The sequence below is a fragment of the Eurytemora carolleeae genome, unplaced genomic scaffold (assembly GCF_000591075.1).
Source record: "Eurytemora carolleeae unplaced genomic scaffold, Eaff_2.0 scaffold113, whole genome shotgun sequence".
NCBI classification, from domain to species: Eukaryota; Metazoa; Arthropoda; class Copepoda; order Calanoida; family Temoridae; genus Eurytemora; species Eurytemora carolleeae.
Genome location: NW_019396138.1, coordinates 21,523 through 46,848, shown reverse-complemented (window position 1 = coordinate 46,848; position 25,326 = coordinate 21,523). Strand labels below are relative to the sequence as shown.

Here is a 25,326-nt window from a genome sequence, read left to right as displayed (position 1 = left end):
TTTGACCAATAAATGTAATCTACATTAAATTCTAATATATGTCTACTGCAGAAAAGGCACATTTGGAAAATTCCGGAGCTATTGTCAATAATTTCAAAGATTAATATGTTTTAAAATGAATAAATGTCGCTGACTGTTCCCCTTCTCAACTGTTGCCCCACAATGTTAAAGTATAATCACTTTGGATATATCTGACCGATGAAAGTAAGGGTTTGATGTATCAATAATAGCAAGGAGAAAATAAGAAAATAAGGGAAGACGATATTTAGAAGAATATCGAATGGTTAAACAACTTGTTTGGATTACGACTAGTACGGTCATGAAAGGGTGGGACCTATTTATTTTTTTGGAATTTATGTTCAAATGTTTTTCAAATGTCAAGTAAAACAGGGATATAAGTTTGGTTATAAACTAAAATGTCGTCTTCGAGTTTTTATTTCAAATTTGGGGTTTACCTTAACTGCTCTAACTTGTCCAACGGAGTTCTATAATTCTCCTTACCCGACCCGACCTTCCCTAATTTACTCTACCCAACATTCCCTACACAACCTTTCCTAGTTCTCCTTACACAACCTCGTCTAGTTCTCCTTACACAACCTTCCCTAGTTCTCCCTACCCAACCTTCCCTAGTTCTCCCTACACAACGTTCTCTAGTTCTCCCTACACAAACTTCCTTAGCTGTCCCTTCACAACCTTCCTTAGTTCTCCCTACACAAACTTCCTTAGTTGTCCCTTCACAACCTTCCTTAGTTCTCCCAACACAACCTTTCCTAGTTCTCCCTACACAACCTTCCTTAGTTCTCCCTTCACAATCTTCCTTAGTTCTCCCTACACAACCTTCTCTAGTTCTCCCTACACAACCTTCTCTAGTTCTCCCTACACAAACTTCCTTAGTTCTCCCTTCACAACCTTCCCTAGTTCTCCCTACACAACCTTCTCTAGTTCTCCCTACACAAAATTCCTTAGTTCTCCCTCATCAACCTTCCCTAGTTCTCCCTACACAACCTTCTCTAGTTCTCCCTACACAACCTTCCCTAGTTCTCCCTTCAGACTTTCTTTATTTCTTCCTGCCCAGCCTTCTCTTGTTCTCCCTACCCAACCTTCTTTTGTTCCTTACACAACCTTCCCTAGTTCTCCCTACCCAACCTTCCCTAGTTCTCCCTACACAACCTTCTCTAGTTCTCCCTACACAAACTTCCTTAGTTGTCCCTTCACAAACTTTCTTAGTTCTCCCTACACAAACTTCCTTAGTTCTCCCTTCACAAACTTCCTTAGTTCTCCCTTCACAAACTTCCTTAGTTCTCCCTATACAAACTTCCTTAGTTCTCCCTATACAAATTTCCTTAATTCTCCCTTCACAACCTTCCTTAATTCTCCCTCATCAACCTTCCCTAGTTCTCCCTACACAACCTTCTCTAGTTCTCCCTACACAACCTTCCCTAGTTCTCCCTTCAGACTTTCTTTATTTCTTCCTGCCCAGCCTTCTCTTGTTCTCCCTACCCAACCTTCTTTTGTTCCTTACACAACCTTCTCAAATTCTCTCTACAGACTTACTTTAATTCTTCCTACGCAAACTTCTTTATTTCTCCTCTTCTCTAATTATCCATAAACAACCTTCTCTGGCTCAGTATAGGAGCTCTAATGATAAAATAGATCCGAACAAAAAATAGGATTAACAAAAAAATTAAAAAAATTTACAATTATAAATAATATATTTGGCATGAAGATATAACAATGAATACTAGTGTGTTCCCTCTACACCTAACAATTCCATCTGTCTCATATATATGTATCTAAATATCCAGCCAATTAACAGTTTTCAAAGTAAAACCACGAAAAAGGAAAGGTTACATAAAATTTTCTCATCTCTATCCAGTATCCAGTCCCCCCGTAGTATACAAAAAGGAAAATACAGTTTACAATGTCTATGTGAGGAGGGGAGGACTAGGGTTAAAACGTTGATCCAACCAGTTTATAGTATCAAGAGCCCCCTTGAGAATAAACAGATTGTTCAAGTGTTTAAAATTGAAAGGATCGCATGTGGTCTATCTTCCTTCATGCTCAGGTTTGTCAAACAGACTGAAATCAATTATTTTATAAGTGGCAAGTTTCGTTTTCTTGGTTATTTGCTAAAGGATGTATTCAAAAAATGAAGTGTTCATCCATCCACGCATTCATAAATTTTCAACATTTAAACATTTAACAAGGTTTCTTTAGAAATTGAGAGGAACAATAAAACATTTGAACATGAGTAGAACATGGTGACATCGATGACAAGAGGTACACTTCCTCACATCGGTGACAAAGGGTTCACTTGTTCACTTTGGTGATGAGGGCGACGACATATTACTTGTTGACATCATTGAAGACGGTAGCAATGACGATTACAAGATGTTCAATATCAGCAACTCGATGCAGAAGGTTGGGCGCAATCCTAAATAAAAAAATATTAATTTTGATATAAGAAACAAGATAAATGTTGGTTACATAAAATTTCAATTTAAAAATTTAAATGAATTAAACGTTACCTTGCTAGGTTCTCGTTCGCAAAATCACAGCTGGGGAAAACATGAACAATAGCAGGTTGGTTCTCATTATTCACAACATTAACGATTCCAGCAGCAGACTTCAGCTGGAGGTAGGTTATGAAGTTGTTCCTCAGGATCTTGGACTGCTTCTCTATCTGATCCTGGTCTGTTCCATGAGGTAGAGCCAGAAGTAAACAATGCTCAGATTTAGTATCCATCTTCTTCTTAACTCCGTCTATCTGAGCGTCCTCTAACCTCATTCTCTGCACGATCTTGAGCGTAGATCCATGGTTGGGTAGATATGCACTTGCAAGATCTCGACACCCACTCACATAATGCATTTGTACATTTGCCATATCGTTCTTAAGGCCTAGTATCCCTGACCAGCAGATAGGATAGGCTGCCAGGTGTGGCATTCTGTAGTTGGTGAGAGCGGTGGAGTCGGAATACATACTTGGTGGAGGCTGAGGTTGTAGCAACGCTGGATTTAAGGTCTTGGTGGAGAAATCTGTTACCGCTGATGAGTGGGTTAACCTAGTTATCTGACTACTATGAGCTGCAGGAGGAACTAACTCCTCTCTACGGTATGGATCCATGTGTGCACTAGGAGGGCCCACTGTATCACGAGCTAGGTACGGATGCTGACTTCCGGTATGCGCTGGGGGCAAATGATGGAAAATAGGAGATTCAGTCTGTCTATACGGACCAGAGCTATGGGCAGGAAGAGGTTGACGAACAGGTTCTCTTCTCTCCTCTTCAATATGATGGAGATGAGGCATTGGAGGAACTGAACCTGGTCGCGAGTCTTCCATAATCCTTTCTCTAAGCAATGTTTGAGCATACTGAATTGCAACAGGTTCAGGATGACCAGCATTGACAAGCTGATTATACAGGATTGTTAGATCTCTGTAGTTCTGGAACTTGAGAAGCTCTAGGGTCTGAGCGTTGAACTGCTGATGCTGTGCTGAATATGCTTGTTTATCATCCTCCTTCGGGTGTTGAGGTTCTGAATGGGAGGAGAGAGGAGTGCTGGAAGGACGGAGTCCTTCTTGTTCCCTAGGTTGAAGATATTCTCTCTTTAGTGGAGCATGCTGACTCAGTAATGCTTCCAGAGCCAATTTCTGATCTAGCTCTGGATCCTTGGTACCTTCTCTCTGTTTCAAGGATACTCTCTGTCCCTCTATTGATGGAGTAGTTCTTGTTACGGAAACCATGGACCTGGATACTGGAGGACCAGGATGTCGAACCATATTAAGTTGACTGCTCACAACCATAGGAACTGGAGCACGAGCATTCACTAAAATAGAACTGGATGCAGGCATCCTAGTCATGCTCATAATAGAACTTGAGCTCGGCATGCGTGGCATATTTGATCCAGGGTTTGTTAGTGGCATCCTCGACATACTGGTGACAATACTGGCCAAAGACATCCTCGGAATATTAGTGGAGACTGGGCTTCCAGTGGACATTGCAACAGATCTCGGAACAGGTTCAGTTGGCAGAGAAACCGAGATAGTTGTTCGAGGGATGCTTCCAACTTGAGGAACAGCTGGAGAAGATGGATTCTGTTCCAGTAACACAGGTTGAGTTTTCCTCACACTCTCTGGTGGTAAAGGTTGTGTGGGTAGTTGAATAGGAAGAGGAGCTCTAGGAGTTTGCATGACTGCAGGAACAACTGCCGGAGCACGAGATGGAGGAACCATGACTGGTGGTCGAACAAGCTGATCGTGTCTAGGTGGTAGTACTGTTGGTTGAGGTATTCCAGTTCTAATGTTAGAAAAGGACATAACAGAACTACGAGGATCTTGAACTGGGGGAGGAGCAGCAGCCTGAAGCGCACTCTGAGGGGATAACAGGGCAGCTTGAGTAGTCACAGCAGTGATAGGTATTCCACCCTGGAAAGCAAAACCAGGCATAGAGACTAGGACTGCAGCGGCCTGTTGTGCAGCCTCCTGCTTGGCCTGCTCTAGGATCAGCTTGATCTTATGATCAGTATCTGCAGACTCTTCTTCACTTTCTCTAGACTTACCACCAGTTGATCTTCTCATTCTAACAGTTCTTCCTGCTCCAGGACTAAGAGAAGGAGATAGTTTCTCCTCCGTGGAAAGCCTAGTAGTAACTGTTGGAGAAGACTGCATTGGAGACATGGTTTGTATTAAGGGTTGAGCATGAGCAGCTGGACTAGATTGTGTTATACTGATGGAAATTGGAGTTGTTACTGGAGTAGGAGTAGGAGCAGCCACAGGTTTAGGACTGATCTGCTGAGGAGCAACAGAAACCCTACCTCCTCGTCCTCTTCCTCTTCCAGGACCAGGCCGAGTAACTTCTGGTTCAACCTCTTCCTCCTTCTTCTCTACTGATTGGGTGACCACTGGTTTCACTGATTCTTGAACCTTGCCAGGCTCTTCATCTTCGTCCTGGAACTCAAACACATCATGGGATTTGTCGTCATTAATCAGAGCTGTAGAAAACCTTTTCAATCCTCTTCCAACACCACGAGCTACCCGACCGCGGCCTCTACCACGGGGAGTACTGGCTGATTCTACGGTTTCAGGTTCAACAATTGGTTCAATGATATCCGCACCAAGTGAAACCTGACCACGGACAGACCTTGCTCCGCGTCCTCGACCCCGTGAAAGTGGAGTAGTTGGAGTTGTTAATAATGTAGCTCCACGTCCTCTTTTCTGTGCGCCACGTCCTCTGCCTCTACCGCGATAAGTGTGTTCTTCGGGAACTGAGATCTCTTCTTCTGATTTAGTTTCAACTATCTCCGTCTTTTCTTCAACAGAAACATCTTCATCTATAGGTTTTTCAGGAGATAACAAAGGTTTCTCTTCAGGAGGTGATGGTTCAGCTGGGATTATTAAAGCTGCAGGAGGTTTTGTTTGCTGCACTGTCTTGGAAGTTTCTACTCGGGTCCAAGTTCTTTGAGGAGAAATATTAGCTGGAATCTGTTCATCAGGAGTCATCTCTATCCCTAGACCAGCAACAGCTGCAGCAGCCTCATCATCTACAGGGACTCCAGCAGACTGTTCAACCTCGACATTCTCAACCTGATTCAACGCTTGCTCCTCGGTGTCAAATGAATCAAATGATTCTCCAAGCAGTGCATTGACTGCACTCTCAGTTTCCTCCTGCGATATCACGGTTCTCTTGACAGGAGGCTCGACCTCAACAACCGGGTTCTCCAGAGCAACTTCAAACTGTTTAACCTCGGCAACCTCCGTAGCAGGAGCAAGCTCAGCATTGATAGATGTATCACTGGTTTCCATCTCACTGGTGATGCTGGCGATAGATTTCTCCAGCTGCTCCTCTCTTGAGGGTTCTTGGGTTTTAGGAATTTTATTTTCTAGATTTATAGATCCATGAGAAGTATTGATGTGCTCTTCTATGATCTCAGGTTCATCCTCATGTGAATCCTCTCTGGATAGTTTAGTTGGTTCAACTTGGACAACATCATTATCACTGTTATCATCTCCGTCTCCAATAACCAATCTTCCTTCCTCGTAATCTGATGCTGGGCTCGGAGAACTGGCGGCATCGAGGTTACCCTGAGCGAATATATTATATCCAGACTCAGCAGAACTATTAAACATCATCAACTCATCACTTGTATTCCGACTCTTGTCTTTCTTTTGTGGTGATGCACTTTCAGATACAACTTTTTCATCAGATTCTGACAAAGATGAATTATTCTCTGTAGACACCTTTGTTTTGTTCTCACTGGGCGTTTTTTCCTCATACTTCATCTCAGACGTAGATTTAAGTTCCAAAGAAGAGCTAGATGACTTGTCCATTTCTTGAGAAAGAATCTGACAATCGTTTGATTCTGAGGGAACTGATTCAATCTTAGGTTTTGATTTCACCTTCTCTTCTCCTGCCTCTACACCTGGACTCTTCGCAAGTACCGCAGGTTCATCTCCAGTCTTAAGTATTGGTTTCAAGGATGAACCAGTAGCTAAAGATTCAACTCTAGGTTTAGGAACTTCCTTTTTCTCCACAACCTTCAACCTGTTCGTCTTGGTCTCTTGTTCCTTATGTCTCTTCTCTGCCTCCTTGTTTGCCATCTTGTTAAAGGTGTGAGCTAGAAGATAGGTTGGTTTACCACCAGGAGACAGAAGAGGAGAACGATGGCTTCCTGGAGATTTTTGTGGTTCGATTAGTTTTCCGGATTTGATTCCTGGGGATTTTGCACTAGCCGGGGATTTTAATCCCCCTGGGGATTTCCGGGACATTTTGGCAGGCAAATCTACATTCACTGTTAGTAAACTATCAAATAAATTTTCTGCTTGTTTCTGCCTTTCATGAGATGACAGGCGCCTACTCCTCTCTAGATCCTTCTTAATCCCAACCTCAGGATCTATTTGGATGCATTCGTCCTCACTAGAATCAAATAAATTCCTTGAAGCCGCCTCCTTCGGTTTACTATCCTGGGATTTGATGCTTGACAAGCTGCTTGGTAAATCCTCTGCTGTCGGCTGGATAATTCCTGCTAAATTAGATTTCGTGTCCTCAACTTTCTTAGTTTGGAAGGTAGGAGTTGGAGGCCTACTATGCACGTCATCATCTGAGTCTGACATGAGAGCTGGAGAATTTAACATTTTATTCTTGTCAACAGCGGAGAAAACTTTATCCACACTTAGCTGAGCAACAACAGGCTTCGATGAAGGAGGAACCTGTTTACTTAAACTTGTATTTGGAGTTGGAGGTTTGCTGTTTCGTCCAAAACTTTCGTCCTCGGAAGAAGTGCCGAAGATTTTAGCCATTTTCTGTCCCAAAACTGATTTATCCTTTTCTTTGGAATCCTTGTCTCTCTTTTTCTCCTTCTTGAAAGATTTCTTTTTTGCGGTCTTATCATGCTCAGATTTCACGTTAAAGAAAGGCTCAGTTTTAATTTCAGACTTGATTTCATGTTTGATATTCAGGTCAGAGCCAAGACTAGGTTTTCTTTCAGTCTCCGACTCGGATGACAAGCGTTCTAATTTAATGAGAGGTTTAGTTGTCTTTTTCATCTCCATCAAATCCTTTACAGGACTCTTTCTCTTACTCTTAGCTAGAACTGCCAAGGCACTGGCTTTAGGTTCACCTGGCTCCGACTCTGAATCAGATATCCTGGTAGATATTTTCATATCATCACGTGAAATAGGTTTGATAGATTTCTTGGCCATAGTTTCATTCTTACTCTCCGTATTGGATTCAGAATCCGAATAAATATTATTTTTAGTCTTTTTATGAGATTTGACCGGACTATCATCATCCGAACTGTAGATGGCAGAAGAAGGTTTACTTCTTTGAAATCCATTGGAGATTTTGGCTTTAATGGAGTCCATTAAATCATCGTCAGAGTCTTCGGAGGAATCCATCACAGATTTCTTGGAGAAAGATTTCTTTTTCTCCGAGCTCGAACTAGTTTTCTTCTTTCTTCGTCTCTCCTGTTTAAATTCATCCTCGTCGTTCTCGGAGCTGGAAACAATCAAAGCAGAGGATTTCTTTTTCATATTGTGAGTTGGATCCCTCTCATTCTCCGCGTATATGTTCAACATCTTCTTTCCACAGTCGGACATAGAATCATCCGAAGAAGCAAGGTTCGTCTTCTCACTAATCTTTGCTCTCTGTGCCTTGAGCTTAGAAAACTTTTCCAGGGCTTCCTGTTGTTTTCTAGCCTCCTCCTCCTCCCTGGCCTTTACACAGGACCTTCGCGCTTTAACCTGCGACAAAAAACATTTTATTTTAGAAGTAGTAGAATACTTCAAATATTGAAATAAAGGCGGAAAGTCCTATTCGTAGGATACAAAGGAATTGAGTTTTTGGCCACAAATTCAATTTTTTTATTATATCTTGGCAACCTAATGGTGGAAAACCTTGATATTTCAAACTTGGGCTATTTGACCTAACAGAATTTATAGTTTGAAATATCTAACGTCTATGAAATTGAATTGAAAAGATATAGGTATTAGAAAATCAGAGTTTGTGACAAAGACTCAATTCCTTTGGAAAAAATATTCATAAAGACTGCACTGTAAACATAATTTTCTTCATTTCGAAGTGGCAATCAATTCACATTAGTTTTTGATATTTACATTTGAACCTGCTTTAATTTTTAAAAAAATCTTGATGGATTTCTATAAAATGAACAAAAATAACCAATTTCGGTTCCATTCTAAATATGGCGCTTTTCACATCGCAGTTTAAAGGGTAATAATGAATATCTTTTGTATTAGTATTGTTGACAATACTTTTCAGAACATCGAAGCACTATTTTTTATGATATCACAAATTCTCTATAAAAAATCTACAAGATTATCTAGGGATCAACAAATCTTTTTTGAACTTATCCAATTTCCCCTTTCTTTAGTGTATATTTCTAACATTTTTAATATAACTTTATGTAAAGCTTACCTTGTCATACATTGAAAAGTAAATAGGATTATTCGGGTCGAACACAGGTTCATCAAAAATACTGAACTTGGGTTTAGAATCATCCGAGGTTCCAGACCCGTCCGTGCTACTGTCATTTTCAAGCCTTTTCATTCTTTTAACATGTTCTATTTTCCTCTTCTCCTCCTCCTCTTCTTTCTTCCTTTTCCGCTCTTTCCGTTCTCGTTCTTTCTCCTTATCTTTACTCCGCTCCTTCTCTTTATCTCGGTCTTTCTCCCGGAACTTATCTTTGGAATCTTTTTTATGTTCCCTTTCCTTTCGATCCTTGTCTCTATCAGAATCTTTCCTATCCTTTCTTCTTTCTTTATCAGAATCCTTTCTCTTCAATTCTTTTTCACGCTTCATCTTCTCATCATCTGTTGACAGAGACAACGAGTTGGATTTCTCATGTTTCCGGATCCTCTCTTCGTCATTCTTACTGCTTTTCTTCTTCTTTGACTTGTCTTTATCACCTTCCTTGTCCTTACTCTCCTTCTTATCCTTATGCCGGTGTTTATCAGACTCGTGTCTAGATTTAGATTTGGAGGACGTGGAAGAAGAGGAATGACGGTGTTTATTCTCTTTCTTAATTTCATCCTTCTTTTGATCTGATCTGTGCTCCGACCTCTCCGATTTCTCTAGCTTAGGAATCCGTCCCATTGACAGCTTATTGGATGAATCGGATCTCTGCTTTTTGAAGTCGGGTTCATTTTCTGACTCTGAGATAAGTTTAGCCTGTTTGGATTTGGGTTGCTCCACGTCCTCTATCTCAGAGTTAGAACTTAGTCGTCGTTTCTTTTCCTTAGATTCCTCGACCTTTTTTGGTTCTTCCTTTTCATGAGGTTTCTTCTCATCTTTCTTGCTAGTTTCTTTCCTGATGGTAGCAGTAGCACTGAGAAAATCCTTCAGATCATTTTTATGTTTAAGTTTCTGCTTGTGTTTCTGGGAATCCTTGTTGGACTTAAGTTTGTCTTTACTCAGGGTTGAACACAAATCTTTATACTTCTTTCCGTCCTTTCCAATCGTGTCAAGGATGTCAAACTTCTTACTCAGCTTCTCAATTTTAGGCTTGGTTTGAATTAAAGTTGGTGCAAATAATAATTCTTCCTTCAGATCTTTTTTGTCTCGGTGTGAGAACCCATCTAGTTCCCTTTTGATCATTTTGATTGGATCTCGTGAAATTGCCGAGTCCAACTTTTTCTTGGCGTCTATACTCGGATCCTTTGTTGTTGATGTTACATTTGGATCAGAATCTGTCTCCAGTACCACAGAAACAGGTTCGGTTTGGCTGGCAGGGACAGTCGTATCCAGTTTGGGAGAGCAGGTGGTTGAACTTGCTTCTCCCTTCTCAACAGACGGGATGATAATATGAGAAGGAGGTTTAGCGGATGAGACCATGGTGCAGGTTGAAACTGTCTTGGTGGAGGCTGTAGTAGACAAACTAGGCCGAGCTGTAGAAGTAGTTGTCCCTGTAGATTTAAGCGTAGGGGTTACTGTAGCAGAAGGTTTCGTAAAGGCAGCTGGCTTGCCTAGTTTATCAACTAAAGGTTTAATAGGGACAGTAGCTGAGGTGGCTGCAGTCCCTGCTTTGTTGGGTAGAGGTAGGGGTCTGCTAGTTAATTGTTTATTAGAGGAGAAATCCTCTGTAGGCCTGATCGGTAGATCCAACCCTTTAACTTGACCTGGTATTGGGATAGATGGAGTGGGATAATATATACGACTGGATAGAGATAAACTTCGCGGGGAGATAGGAGTAGATGGGGACTGCGGAGCAGGAGATCTACTTGGTAAGGGTGAGGGCTGAGGTTTGGTTGGGGCTGAAACTCGAACCGAAGCCAGGGACTGGACAGGCGACATCACAGATGAGACAATAGGAATTAAAAGATTTTCTCGGGGAAGAGGAGGAATAGTAGAGAAAGGGGTGACAGGGGTGGACAGGGGAAGTAATGGAGAATCTAAGCTGTTTATACTGTCTCCACTAGGTTTCCGAACCATAAGATCTCTTGATTTGAAACCTGTGACACCAAAACTTTGTCCGGGAGAGTTTTCAGATTTCTCCTCAGCAGGACATTCTACTTTCTCTGCTGTCAAGTTTTCTAAACGTTTAGAATCGTCATCTAGAACAGATTTTCTAGACAACAGCTTCTGAACAATTGCAGATGGTTGGTTCGGCCTTAGATCAATGTTAAACCGACCCGAGGCATCTGCTCTTCCTGATCCTGGCCCTGCTATCTTGACAGATCCAGACCATTTCTCATACTGTTCATTAAAGGATTTCATTCTTTCATCCAGGTCCTTAGCTGGAACCTTACTCTCCTCAGGTTTCAGAGGAACCCGGGGAAATGATTTGGGACTAGGAGAGGCAGGGGACGGACAGGACATTGCACTGGGAACTGCTACAGCCAGCAGTCCTGTCATTAAACGAGGATCCTTTGGTTTCGTCTCGACATGAGTGTTTATTTTCACCATCAACGACCCTGTGGCAAGGTCCGGAGAAGCGCAAGCCAAATTGGAATGAGTCTTAGGAACGGCAGGTACTGTCGGAGAAATTCGCAATTTCATTAATCCTCCCGCAGGGGATGAAATTGGAAGGCTTGGAGACTTCAAGCTTGGGGACTTTATGCTTGGGGATTTCAGTCTTGGATCCCGGGAACCCAGAGAGGGGCTCCCGAACTTGGTCGGTGAAACGATACTCAGTTTAACGAGATCCGGTCTTCCTTGCTTAAGGACTGAGTGAGTGGATTCTCGTGGTGAGATCTGATTAGGGCGGAGCAATCTTTCTGTACTGCTCCGTCTGTCCCCAGGGGAGGTAGATAAAACATCCTGTGCAAACCTGAAATACAAATATTCATGAAAGGATTATTTGATTAAGCAACACTGTATGAAAAGAAGAGTATTCAAATTGGAAGATTAGAAAACTGTTGGATTCCATTTCTGGAGATAATTTTAATTCTATTTTAGTTGAATCAGAAAATGTTTCTTTTCATTTTTCTCTGAGAAGATAAGAGAACTTTTAAGACAAGGGAAGTTTCAACAAAAGAACCCCAGACTAATATTTTCTATGTGCACTAGAAGTTGGTCTGGATAAAGAATAAATTCTTAACTCATTTTCTTTTATATTTTGATGATTCTCTGTAAATGTTGTCATTGAAGAGAGAAATATGATACTCTCATTAAATTGAAGATACTAGGAAGACAACGGTTGTAAAATAAAATTAACGATTAAGAAAATATTTCATAATAAAATATAGATTAAAATACTCACATAGGAAGAGGTAGTGACATGGGTTCCGACGTAGACGAAGTTCTGAGATGAGAAGAGAGACGGACTGGTCCAGCGGACTGCCGACACATCAGGTTCTCAGGGTTTTCATCACAGAGAGGGGTCCCAGGTCTAGACCCATCGGAGTCTGGAGGTGGAGACGAAGGGGTTCGAGGGGCTCCGAACCCAGCTTCAGACTCCAGCTCATGGGGGGTGGTAGACATCACTCTGAGGAGCGAGGACGCTCCCGCATACACCGGGATATGAGAGGGAGTGGGAGGCCTGCTGTCAGGCCCAGGTTGGGAGGAGCGGGAGACTGCAGAGTCTGTTGAAACTCTGCGGGGTGGTGCAGATACTCTAGCCAACAGTTTAGCATTATCTAGATCAGGTACACTGCCACTGCTGCCACTACTCGTATCTTCTGACAATCCGCTATCCACTCCTACCAACTTATACGCACTTTTCTTATCAATGTCTTGTTCTATCACTCGGGGATCGGTCGGACGTTCCCGATCTTTGACTCGGTCTCCGGAACCTAGTCTAGAACTTCTGTAATCACTGGATTCTCCACCTTCTAGTGGTCTAAAGGATCTCCTGCGACGATCATAATCGTCTAGATGAGCAGGGGAACTATGTCTGGAATCAATAGGAGGGGGTGAGATCGCTGAGGTTCTTGGTTTATATCTTCCAACTCTGTATGTATCACGTGCAGGAGACCCGTGGCGGGATCCATCAGAAACAACGGAATCTCGGTCAGAAAATGTTCTTCCGTCGTTTCTGATCTCGTATCCCGAGGAGCGCGAATGAGCTCCCGGAGACCGAGCTAGTCGGGAGGGGGGTGAAGGAGACCTTGAGACGGGTGGAGGGGCTCGTCTGTGTGGTGGAGTAAAACACCTATCACTGTCGTCAAACTTTCCTCGCTCAGACTGAAACTTTCGTAGTTCCTCGTCATATTCGTCCCGTCCCTTCCTATGGGATCGGTCTCCTCTCTCTTCTCTTCGAGTACTTCCCCTGGGAACATCACTTCCTCGAGAGTCGATGGAGCGCTCTCTCCCTAATCTATCCCGACTATCTCCATCCCTGAAAAATAAATTAATTGTTAATGAAGGCTAAGAAACGGACGATAAGTACTCCCAGGAGTATCAAATAAAGTAATAGAGCACTTAAGTTGGGAAAGTTTATAGAAAATTGGATAATGACTACCATATTAACATTAAATAATCAAGTACTCGATATCAGAATCAATAATTCTAAGAATACTCGGAGCTCGGTAATTGACCAGAAAATTATAAATATTTAATTTTACCTGCGCTCTGAGTTAGGTAGATGTTCTTGGTCCCAGGGTTTAGCTCTCTCCCTCACATCCATCCCAGACTTCTTACAGTGGTCAAAGAATGCAGCTCGGCATTCATGGCTAGCATAGTCAGTCTGTAGTCTGGAGTTGAGAAGGGTTCTACCTCTCATCTCTGTCACAGCTATTGTAGCTTTCTTCAGCTGGAATAGAAAACAGAATTAAACTTGAAGTATTATCATTGATAGCGTGTAAAATTGTGGTAAATCTTTAGTCTACTGTTTACTGAGGTTAAGCAAGAATTAAAGATAAAAATATGTTTGCACAATGAACACTGCCTTTACCTGATCCAAGTACACAAGAGCATGACCCCTGGACCGGTCAACGATGAGATCTTGAATCTTCCCAAACTGGGCAAACTCCTGCTGAAGCATCTTCTCTGTTACCTCCGACCCAACCCCGTCACACCAAACACACTTTGTAGCAACGGAGGGACCAAAGGCCAACCGTACCCTCTGCCCAGCTATCAACTAAACATAAAAGGTTAAAACCTTATCTTGCAATATTTCTATACACCACTGAGTCACTGGATTAAGTTAAAAAGTAAATATTTTGACACTAGATCATTGCTCTGGTAATTTTGAAGGTAGGAAAGAACTGAAAGCAGTATTGCACAGGTAAAAGAGTTAAAGAAACTATATGCAAGGTATCCATGTATAACTATTATAGCTTGGTGTCTAGTTTCAATAAATTGTATCGGTAAAAGATTAAATAACAACAAGTGAAGCCTTTAACGGATCCAGTTACACGTTATCCTCCCATAATTAATCCGAAATATTATCATACAAATTGGCTAATCAAATTAAATAAAAGCAAATCAAATTAAATAAAAGCAGATCAATTTTTGCACATGTTTATTTAAGCATTAATGATTAAACTAACCTCCCCATCCACGGCTCGAATTGCACGAACCACAGACTTGATGTCAACAAACTGAACTAGGGCATAATCAGGCTTCTTGATGTCGATCTCGAGTATCTCTCCGAACTCCTTGAACCTCTCGTTGATCTGGTTCGGAATCACCTCTCTAGAGATGTTACCAACGTGAAGAGTTCTTGTCGCTTTAGGATGGAACTCACTTAACTCAGAATCTCTCGGCCTGAAAATATGAAAATAAACTTAATTACTGAAATACATTACTGAGCTATGTATTATGTATCCAATATATTTACAAAACTATGCTTGTATCCGGACAAGGAAAAAAAGCTAAGTTAATAAGTGCTAAAAATACATGAGAAAAAATAAAACTGTTGGTTAAAGATGTATTCCTACAGAAATGCTTGATGTATGATTGCAAATATACAGTAATACAAAATAAAAGGATTGTAAATATTTCAAATAAACGCATTAATGTAAATTAAACAATATACTCAAGCAAACTAAATAAGTTACAAAAGGTTTAAGGTTAAAAACAAATAAATATAACAAATAACGAATTTGGTGAGGTGCGGTTAAACATTTACACAGGTAAAAATGGGTAGTTTTATAGTTTTTTAAACAATAAAAATAAACGCAACCATGCAGGGATTTCTCCTGTTCCCGGAGTTGAACAAAACCTACACCACTGGAACATTTCACGCTTCCATTCTTCACAACCATAACATTTATAATTGTACACGTCCAGATATAGATTTGGTTCAAAGCATTTCACGCAAAAAAAAAACAAGATAGATTTTCAACTTTTTCAAAAGAGAAAGGAAGAGTATGCAGGGCAAGGAGTGATAGAACTAAGGAGAAGAAAATAAGAAATTATTATTATTTAGCTACGACAAACTATACGAGAATGAGATCTGCAAGAAGTCCCATTTTGAGAAACCCAGACCGCGTACAGTAGTATCTGACACTACAGGTAAAATCAATGAAGAAGCCTGAAGAACAAATCAAAAATACTGATGCAAAGGGACGTTTTCAATTTCTCAGGTTGATATCCAATATTTATATCCATATCCGTCAATTCCAACTTATTCTTGGAACACTATAAAACTAAAACTGGTTTTATTTTACAAAAAACCACAGGAATGCCAAGGTATGTTCCCATTCCCAATATTAGAAAAAAAAACAGTAAAATCTTCATTAACCCCTATGGCCCATTAGTTCTTCTACTACTTGTTAAAGGGTATAGGGTGCTGGTTAACTTGAAATAATCTAATAAGAGAGTGAACAGATATCTAATCTAATCTAAACTAAGAAATTAAATTGTTTCAGTCCAACCTGAATCCGAAGCTAGTGGTGCTAAAGATTAGAAAATTAATAATTTTACTGAACACATAAGTATAAAAATTCAAAACACGGAAAAAAACGCAAAAAAATCTCCGATTTCTTGACGAAAGAGTGGTTAGAATATATAGTTGTTTCAATTTAACTTAATTTTTTTTATTTTGGATTAGTAAAAATAATCCTTCAACATAATTTTCTTTGTTCTTAAATAAGCTTAAATTTAATAATATTAAAGCTTTCCAATTCAGGGCATAAAATCCCTTTTTTATTGCTTGGGAACCAGATGTGGATTCAGGTATTAAACAATATTAAGAGCCTTTACTATCTTCGCTTTGTTAAACTAAATCATATTTAAATTTTGCAAAAAAAATAATTTTTGTATCAGATCCAGGATTTTGATTGGTATCTGATCCTAAGGAATTAAGAGGACAAAATAACCCACCTCTCATCCTGATGACTGTTAAGTTTCTCAGCTTCGATCAAGGATCCGAAAATACGTTTATTTCTTGAATCCTCGAGAGCCTTAGATACGTCGGCTGGATCACTGAAGGTTATAATAGCAACCCGGAGCGAACTCGCCAGGGTTTTAATTCTGACAGCTCTGACGGAGCAACCTCCTTTCTTGTACTCATGGTGTAGTTCGTCTTTTAGCTTAACATCTGTAAAGAAAAGATTTATACAACCTTGAAATGAATGAGTTTAATGAACTAAGATAATTATCAACTTAAATGAAGTTGCGTTGAGATAACTATAACGGAAAACTAGGGTTTTCTCTGAAGTAAGAAGCTAGGAAGATAATTTCAAGTTTAATTGGTTCTCAGGAGCTGTGTCTCTAGGATAAGAAGAAAGTTTTGAAGAAATATAAAGGATGACGGGGAATGAGCTAGCAACAAGGATTCAAATATTCAAATATTGGAATTACAGCCACAAATCTAACAGAACTCAATATAAAGATGAAAAATTAGGACATGCAAAAGAAAACATCGGTGGTAAAAGGATTCTATAAAGAGAAGGGGAATTCCCTTTGAAGGGAGTGAATAAGAGGTGAAATTAATTGAGTCGGATTGAGTCAATGGTGTGTTAGACCAATTATTAATTCTCTACTAAGAGACGGGAGCAAGGTTTAAACTAAGAATAAATGGGGACCTAGAATTGTTAATGATATATTCAATCTTCTAATCTTGTATGGATAGAGCTAAGATGATGCATAAAAGATATAATGGAAAGGTTTATGGATAGAAAAATGAAACAGAATGGAGGAAGTAAATGGGTGTACTTGAAACGGATAAATATTAAAATCCCTGAAACTAGAATAAAAAGAATAAAAGAAGGATTTGGAATGAAAGGGAAGTTGTTACAGAAATTAAAGAAAAACGGAAACTGAATGAAAGGAAAACACAATCCTATAACTCGAAATATGAAGAAAGGAGTAGGAAACTGAATGAAAGGAAAACACAATCCTATGACTCGAAATATGAAGAAAGGAGTAGGAAACTGAATGAAAGGAAAACACAATCCAATTACTCATATGAAGAAAGGAGTAGGAAACTGAATGAAACGGAAACTGAATGAAAGGAAAACACAATCCAATTACTCTAAATATGAAGAAAGGAATAGGAAACTGAATGAAAGGAACCCTAAAACAATCTTTGAACTCGAAATATGAAGAAAGGAGAAGGATTACGAATAAAATGAAACCTAAAGCAACCCTTGAACTCGAAATATGAAGAACAGAGAAGGAATATAAATGAAAGGAAATCCCTAAATCGAAATATGAAAAAAGGAGATTGATTATGAATGAAAAGAAACCTAAAACAATCCTTTGAACCCGAAATATGAAGAAAGGAGACGGAATATACATGAATCCCTAAATCGAAATATGAAAAAAGGAGATTGATTATGAATGAAAAGAAACCTAAAACAATCCTTTGAACTCGAAATATGAAGAAAGGAGACGGAATATACATGAAAGGAAACCTAAAACAATCCTTGATCACGAAATATGAAGAAAGGAGAATGATTATGAATGAAAGGAAACCTAAAACAATCCTTGAACTCGAAATATAAAGATAAGCTAAGGAATATAACTGAAAAAAAAAACAATCCTGGAACGAGAAATATGAAAAAATAAGGATACGGAATGAAAGGGAACCCAGAAGAGTCCAGGATTTAGAAACGTGAAGGAATGAAGGGCTAAAAAAATATGAAGAAAGGAGAAGATATATAAATGATAAGAAACTACAAGAACCATTATAAAACAATTAAGAGGGATTTGGAATGAAACATAATGCCCGTGCCACTGAACGGAGATATTTTAAGATTTAACCCACAGAAAATAAGATTAGGAAGCATTAACAAGGTTAGGATGAATTCTCACCTTCGATCCTATGAGGAAGATTTCGAACTATGATGGTACACTGTTTATCGAACTCTGTATGGGGTAGGTAGTTTCCCAAACTAGACTTTATTTTTGAAGTAACTGAGGCTCTAGACGGAGATCTAGATTTACTGGAGTTGGACCCGCTGGAGCTAGATCTTGAGCTAGAACTAGAGGAGGATCTAGATCCTGAACCTGAACCACTAGAGTTAGAACCGGAGTCACTAGACCGAGATTTTCTTCGTTTCTTCTTTGTTCTGTGCGTGGATATGATTGGTTGAGGGTGGTCTAGGATACCAGAATGTCCATTCACTGGTTTGGTCCTATCCAACTTATCACTGTTGTATTGGTCCGTCCTTCCAGCCCTCTCCTTCCACGCATAATTACTCCTGTATGAACCTACTCCCACCACTCCATTTCTCCTGAATAAACATTTATTAATATTTGGAGAAAATACATTCACCAAGAATATTTTCTGTTTTATGTTTATGGCGAGGAAAGATAAGCAAATTATAAAATAATCAAACAAGAATCCAAGATTAAAATAAAATTATTTATTAGCATCATAAATAAGAAAAATAAACTGTTGCAAACAATTAAGGGAATTTATAATTCTATATAAAGCCGAGAATATCTGAAATTTACACTTCAGAATACGCAATACTTACATTGACAAATATTATTTACGTGTGTTAGCAAAAAAATAATTAAAGAGTTAGATCCCATAAGTAGTATAAACAGACCAGCTTTTCTTTGGCGACCTAGCCTTTCACTGAGAATTATTATGGTCGAAAATCAATAATAAATTCTGTTTAGAGAAATATCGGAACAAAATAAATTTAGTGCTAATGAATTCATAATTCAAATTATTGGATTTATTTAAAGTTCAATTCGTTTAGAAACATTTTCCATTATAATTAAGATAAGATAAGATAATTGGGAGGATCTGAAGACCCCCCCCCCCCCCCCATCTTGGAGAGGCCAGACCGCCATCGGTGCTAACTCCCATGAGCTCCGGCATGATTAACAAGAAACACAAAAAAGGTTCAAGATCTATCTTGTGCTTTTTTAAGACCCTTTTTTAACAGAACCTCCCCCCCCCTCCCTCCCTCCCATGAAAAGTTACTGAAAAATACTCACGTATCCTGGTTGAAGTTTGGGGTTCTATACTGATGACGAGGCCTGGTTCTATAATCATCATGATATCCTCCCCCTCTGAACTTGTGAGGGGTGGGACCAGGTCCCCTCAAGTATGCCTGACTAGATCTCTGTTCCAGCGTGTTTATCCCTGCTCCCTGTGTTACAGTCTGCTTCTCATCTGTATGTGTGAGAGTGGAGCTACCCTGGACTGCAACCGAGGAATCAGGATTGTAGAAGTCCGTCTCTAGAACTCTGAAAAATAAAACTATGAAATATCTTCAATGTACCTTCAATATATTATGAAAAAATTGTAGACGCACTTGCAAGATTTAATATACTCAAAGCTCCAGGTACTAATTGTACCACGGAGAATATAAAACCGTTGCTCTACCAGTTGGCAAAAATAAAACCAGCCAGTCATCTTTCCATTCTTACCACTCAGCAGTTACAAAGGAGGACAAAAGACGGAGAAACCAATTTGTCCAAGAAAAAAAACCGAAAAAATATCACGAAGTCGGAATAAATTCTTGGTAAAAACATGTGAAGGTTCATTTTATCAGTAGGATTAAGTTAATTTCTGAGAATTAACTCAGCTCAGCTCAAGATAACAAAATTTCCTCCGAAATCAAAGAATATTAATCTAAACCAAAACGTTTTTTTCTGTGCAAGCAAGCCCTACACTTTCAGGAAAAGCAGTAAAAAAATAAATCTGTAATAGTTAGCATTCAAGGTTTCGAGGGATATTGTGTTTCTTAAAAATAAAAATTTCTAATAAAAAATAGTACGATGCTTCATTTCTTAGAAATATTGAATGCGTCTAAATATTAAATTTCTAAACTTATTTATAGAATGTAAAGACTTGACTGAAACAAGGATAACGTTTAACTGAATATGAAATTAACCATAAAACAGCTTTAATAACTTTAAAGATGTTTATCATCATGCAATTACAGTAAAGAAACACATTTGATCTTAAGTTCAACGTTTATCTACTATCCGTAAAGTATCCTCGCTCCTTCAACCCTGATCATATTAAATAACGCTTGTTAATGATCTTGATTTCCAACGTGGACACTTTTAAATTTGAGGATGCTTTATCACTCAATTGAGGTCGTTCCTGCAGGGTGAACGCATCACAGGATATTGATGAGGAATTAAGACGGATTTACAACACACAAATCCCGACTTCAGGATCAATAACTTAAATGCACCCTCCCTTTATATCTTGGTTTTTTACCTTTCGTCGAACTTATGCTCCGATTGTCGAGCCTTGAGGGCGGATGTGATGTCGATAAAAGCGACAGTGACGGAGGTGGAGCTGGATCCGTCCCGCTCCTCACGTCGAGGGAGCACTCGTACACTCTGTACAGGTCCATACCTAGACAAAATAGTTGTTAAAGTATATAAAACTAGACATCTTCTATTTCAATTGTGAACATTTTCTCTTTATAAACATTGTTCAACAAAAACAATAAAGTTCACAGAATTCACAAAAAAAAATCGTGGATTTTTAAAATTAAATAGAAATAAAAATTTGTTGGAGGCTAATTTTTTAAATTAAATTTTCCTTGAACCTTCTCTTGGGTCATGTGGGGTTCCACAAATTTTTTTTGACCTGATCGGTTCAGCCGTTTTGACGTTTAATGGATACAAACAAACAGACAAGCAAAGTATATATTTAAAATAGTTGTGAAGTAAATAAAATAATTAAGTATAACTACTATTTTGGGAACCCAGCTATGCATGGAAACTAATCTTTCTCTGTTACAGTCAACCCGTTTAAGAAGTCTAAAGCTAGGCTAAAAACATTCCCGTAGTGCTACTGTAATTTTAATTGTGAACATGTTCTTTTCGCGAATTTTATGAAAAAAAATTTGATGAAGGCAACTTTTGAAATTTTGATCACCATAAACCTTCACTGGGGTCACGCGAGCTCCAACAAAAAATTTGGGCCCGATCGGTTCAGAAGTTTCATTTAAAACCAGAAAATAATTACTAGATTTTTAACTAGTATGTTTAGATACATAAATACACACCTCAGAATTTTAATGGTGAAATAAATCTACAAAATAAAAATAAATTCGATAATGAATTTAATTCATTTCATACTATCATTACGGTTTAAAAATTGTTTTATCGACACGTAAAATTTCAACCTTGTCACAGTTGAACGGGTTTAGCTGTAAATTTAAATGATAGTTTCAGGGTTTAGCAAATCGGAGAAATTATTGCTTGAAACCGTGCAGGAACCAGTTTCTACGCGCTGCTGGCGTAGGGTTCGGAGTAAAAACTCTGCCTAACGATATAAAAGATATTGAACCAGGACCGGTTTCCCCCCCCCCTCCCCACTCTATACTCCAGGCACATGTGTGTGCGCCTTATGATAAACTATGGCCTCTAAGTTTCCCAGTATGGATAACGGGGAAGGTTTCATACAATCATATTATCAGACCTACACTCGTTCTTCAACTTTAATCCCTATACTTCTAATCCCAACATCACAACACAAAACCATGGATTTTAATCCTATCCCGTGCTACAGAATAGAAGAATAAAGGTACATACAAAGAGATCAAGAAACTTATCATGAGACTATGTGGTAGCCGTGATTATAGAAGGATAAAATGAAAACTGGATGCATTTCATCCTGAAAGGTTGATCCCCAGAAATTAATCAACCTTGAAATATAGAAAAACAGAGTTTTCCATTAATTATATTTGTTCTAATGTTCGAGGTTGATTCTTTCGTAAATCAATAGTATTCAGATTTCAGTCCTAAATGCACATTTTCCTGCGGACAAGGAAGAGATTTTGTTTCTACATTTTATAGTTAACCGACAAAACTTGATTGAACCAATGTTTATATGTTTGTGTGTCGTGTATCCAAGAAACCTGGGGTCTCTGTTGTCAAAATAAAGAAAAGAAATGGAACAGTTTATGAATATTTTATCAACCCTGATCCTCAGTCCTGACTCTAGGTTGGAAAACTTTTAATGAATCCATGTAAAATAAATATTGCTGTCTCAGGTTACCAAAAGTTCAAGTTCGCAATACGCAGATAAAGCAGGAATAAACTTGAATCTTAAAACGAAGTGAGTTGAAGAATAGATAGGATATGAAGAGATATACTTGTTCTCTAGACCACTTAAACCGAGTGTTAACTTATTAAACGCTTGAACAATAGATAGGATATGAAGAGATATACTTGTTCTCTAGACCACTTAAACCGAGTGTTAACTTATAAAACACTTGAAGAAGATTGAATATGATGTGACATGCGGATCATAATTTTGTATTCCTCCGGAAATAAAACAAATAAAAATCTTAAAACGCAAATTCCAAAAGGAGACATTAATGTAAATTTAAGTGTGAAAAAAAAACCAGAAACTTCACTTGAGATGAGACATAAACAAGAAGAGTGTAAGTATATGAGATGAGCAAAAGTAATTAGAAAGAAGAGTATGAGAGAGGAGCAAGAAAAGTATGAGAGAGGAGCAAGAAAAGTATGAGAGAGGAGCAAGAAAAGTATGAGAGAGGAGCAAGGAAAGTATGAGAGAGGAGCAAGGAAAGTATGAGAGAGGAGCAAGAAGAGTATGAGAGAGGAGCAAGAAGAGTATGAGAGAGGAGCAAGAAGAATATGAGAGAGGAGCAAGAAGAGTATGAGAGAGGAGCAAGAAGAGTATGAGTGAGGAGCAAGAAGAGTATGAAGGAGCAAGAAGAGTATGAGAGAGGAGCAAGAAGAGTACGAGAGAGGAGCAAGAAGAATATGAGATGAGCAAGAAGAGTATGAGAGAGGAGCAAGAAGAGTATAAGAGAGGAGCAAGAAGAGTATGAGAGAGGAGCAAGAAGAATATGAGAGAAAAGCAAGAAGAATTAAACGAAACAAAAAGAATATGGTAAAAAACAAAAACCTATTTTTAAAAAAAACCTATAAAGGAACAAGAAAAAAATACGAGATCAGAGCAGCAATGACATAAGAGAGAAGCAAAAAAAAACACGAGAAGAGCAAGAAATACTAGGAAGAGAAGCAGGAATAATATGAAGGGAGCAGGAAATATATATGAGAGAGCTGCAAGAAAAATATGAGAGAAAGAAGAATAAGAGAAATTATTAAAAATATGAGAAAAGTCCAAAAAGTATATTCGAAATGAAAAAAATACGAGTCAGAAACAAAATAAGCCAAAGAAAAGAGATGAGTCAGAAACAAGTCAAGACCAAAAACGTAAATTACCAATATTTGGATATTTAAAGGGGGGAGGGGATGCAGGAAATACATTGAATTCTAGATTATGTTAGGGGGAAATTGTGCGGGAAATATAGGTTTGAATTGTGAACACCTGTTTCTCCAACTAGAAATTTTGGGCTACGAAATGCCCCCGTGAATATCCCAAAGGGAAAGGAATTTCTTCTCGTTAGTTTTCTAATTATTTACCAAGCTGCCCAAACTCAGTTCAACTAGAACTCAGCAAATATTGCCTTCATAAGTTGACAGAGCAGAGCTTTCTAACATTACATAACTTCGTATCTTGCGCTGTCATGTACCTATCCCTGCAGCTTTCTATACACTGCTCCCTACTCAGAGTATATTCTTCATCTTAGTTAACATCCGCATTTACTCTCTCAGATCTCAAGGGGCCTCCTCCCCCCCCCCCCCNTCTTCCTATTTGAGATATCTTCCTATTCCAGATATATTCCTATTTGAGATATCTTACAATCTGAGATATCCTACAATCTGAGATATCCTACAATCTGAGATATCCTACAATCTGAGATATCCTACAATCTGAGATATCCTCCAATTTGAGATATCCTCCTATTTAAAGATATCCTCCTATCTTAAGATATCCTATCTTAAGATATCCTATTTTAAGATATCCTATTTTAAGATATCCTCCTTTGTAAGATATCCTCCTATTTGGCAAATCCTTCTATTTGGCAAATCCTTCTATTTGGCACATCCTCCTATTTGGCAAATCCTTCTATTTGGCAAATCCTACTATTTTGCAAATCCTTCTATTTGGCACATCCTCCTATTTGGCAAATCCTTCTATTTGGCAAATCCTACTATTTTGCAAATCCTTCTATTTGGCACATCCTCCTATTTGGCAAATCCTTCTATTTGGCAAATCCTACTATTTGGCAAATCCTTCTATTTGGCACATCCTCCTATTTGGCAAATCCTTCTATTTGGCAAATCCTACTATTTGGCAAATCCTTCTATTTGGCCCATCCTCCTATTTGGTATGTCTTCCTATTATTATCCTCCTATCTAAGATATCCTCCTATTTAAGATATCCTCCTATCTAAGATATCCTCCTATCGAAGATATCCTCCTATCTAAGATATCCTCCTATCTAAGATATGCTCCTATCCAAGAAATACTCCTATCTAAGATATCCTCCTATCTGAGATATCCTCCTATTCAAGCCCTCTCCGCATGAAGCGCAACTATCTCTACTCAGAAATTCCCTGAGTATTACTAAAGGTAGATGACCGAGACAGCGCTATCTTTTAACTGACTTCTCCTTCATTAATAACTGCTACACCAAAAAACTTACCAAATACGTCAAAAATCAAGATTTTGACCAAATCTATCCTGTCCGGTCCCTCCCCTTGTTTTAAATGAAGATGCTGAGAGTAAGTTAGATTGCAAAGTTTGTAAACAAAGTATCTTGTTCTAGATACACTTCAAGATTCCCTTCCTTCCTCCGACCATACTTCAACCAGAAACAGCTTTCAACACAGGAAATGGAAGAATATTATCTTTACTTTGTAAACTTGTAGAACATTTCTATATTTACTTTAACTAACTATATAACCCTATCACCTTAACTCTCCGAGTCTATCCAATCTAGTTCTTCGTCCAATCTAATCCAATCTAGCTCATCCAACAGTATCCTAACTTCTCCTAGTCTCTTTTACATTCTCTGCTCGTCTAGTTCCTTTTCTGATAATCTTTTCCAACCGCTGCTCGTCTATTTCAACCTCTGCTAGTCCATTTCAACCTCTGATCGTCCATTATAGATAGGATATGA

General features: G+C 38.9%; 2 protein-coding genes across 3 annotated transcripts in view; one reads left to right on the top strand and one right to left on the bottom strand.

Annotated features, from left to right (window-relative positions):
- The first annotated feature begins 280 nt into the window (after positions 1 to 280).
- Positions 281 to 1,609, top strand: LOC111696083 (mucin-2-like). The gene is made up of 2 exons (XM_023465615.1): positions 281 to 327; positions 559 to 1,609. The coding sequence occupies exons 1-2, from the start codon at positions 281 to 283 to the stop codon at positions 1,607 to 1,609; spliced, it is 1,098 nt and encodes a 365-aa protein (XP_023321383.1).
- Positions 1,610 to 1,693: 84 nt separating this feature from the next.
- LOC111696076 (protein split ends) overlaps positions 1,694 to 25,326 on the bottom strand; it is a 39,145-nt gene continuing 15,512 nt past the window's right edge. The window contains exons 2-13 of one of the 2 annotated variants that reach the window (XM_023465602.1): positions 20,530 to 20,670; positions 19,293 to 19,544; positions 18,153 to 18,574; positions 16,218 to 16,434; positions 15,770 to 15,790; positions 14,441 to 14,657; positions 13,843 to 14,028; positions 13,514 to 13,701; positions 12,211 to 13,287; positions 8,928 to 11,778; positions 2,529 to 8,236; positions 1,694 to 2,434 (exon numbers count right to left, since the gene is read on the bottom strand). In XM_023465602.1, the coding sequence (XP_023321370.1) occupies positions 2,347 to 2,434; positions 2,529 to 8,236; positions 8,928 to 11,778; positions 12,211 to 13,287; positions 13,514 to 13,701; positions 13,843 to 14,028; positions 14,441 to 14,657; positions 15,770 to 15,790; positions 16,218 to 16,434; positions 18,153 to 18,574; positions 19,293 to 19,544; positions 20,530 to 20,670 (11,368 nt within the window). In that variant the 3' untranslated portion in view covers positions 1,694 to 2,346. The remainder of the gene's footprint in view (positions 2,435 to 2,528; positions 8,237 to 8,927; positions 11,779 to 12,210; positions 13,288 to 13,513; positions 13,702 to 13,842; positions 14,029 to 14,440; positions 14,658 to 15,769; positions 15,791 to 16,217; positions 16,435 to 18,152; positions 18,575 to 19,292; positions 19,545 to 20,529; positions 20,671 to 25,326) is intronic. The other variant, XM_023465603.1, reaches the window with a different exon arrangement.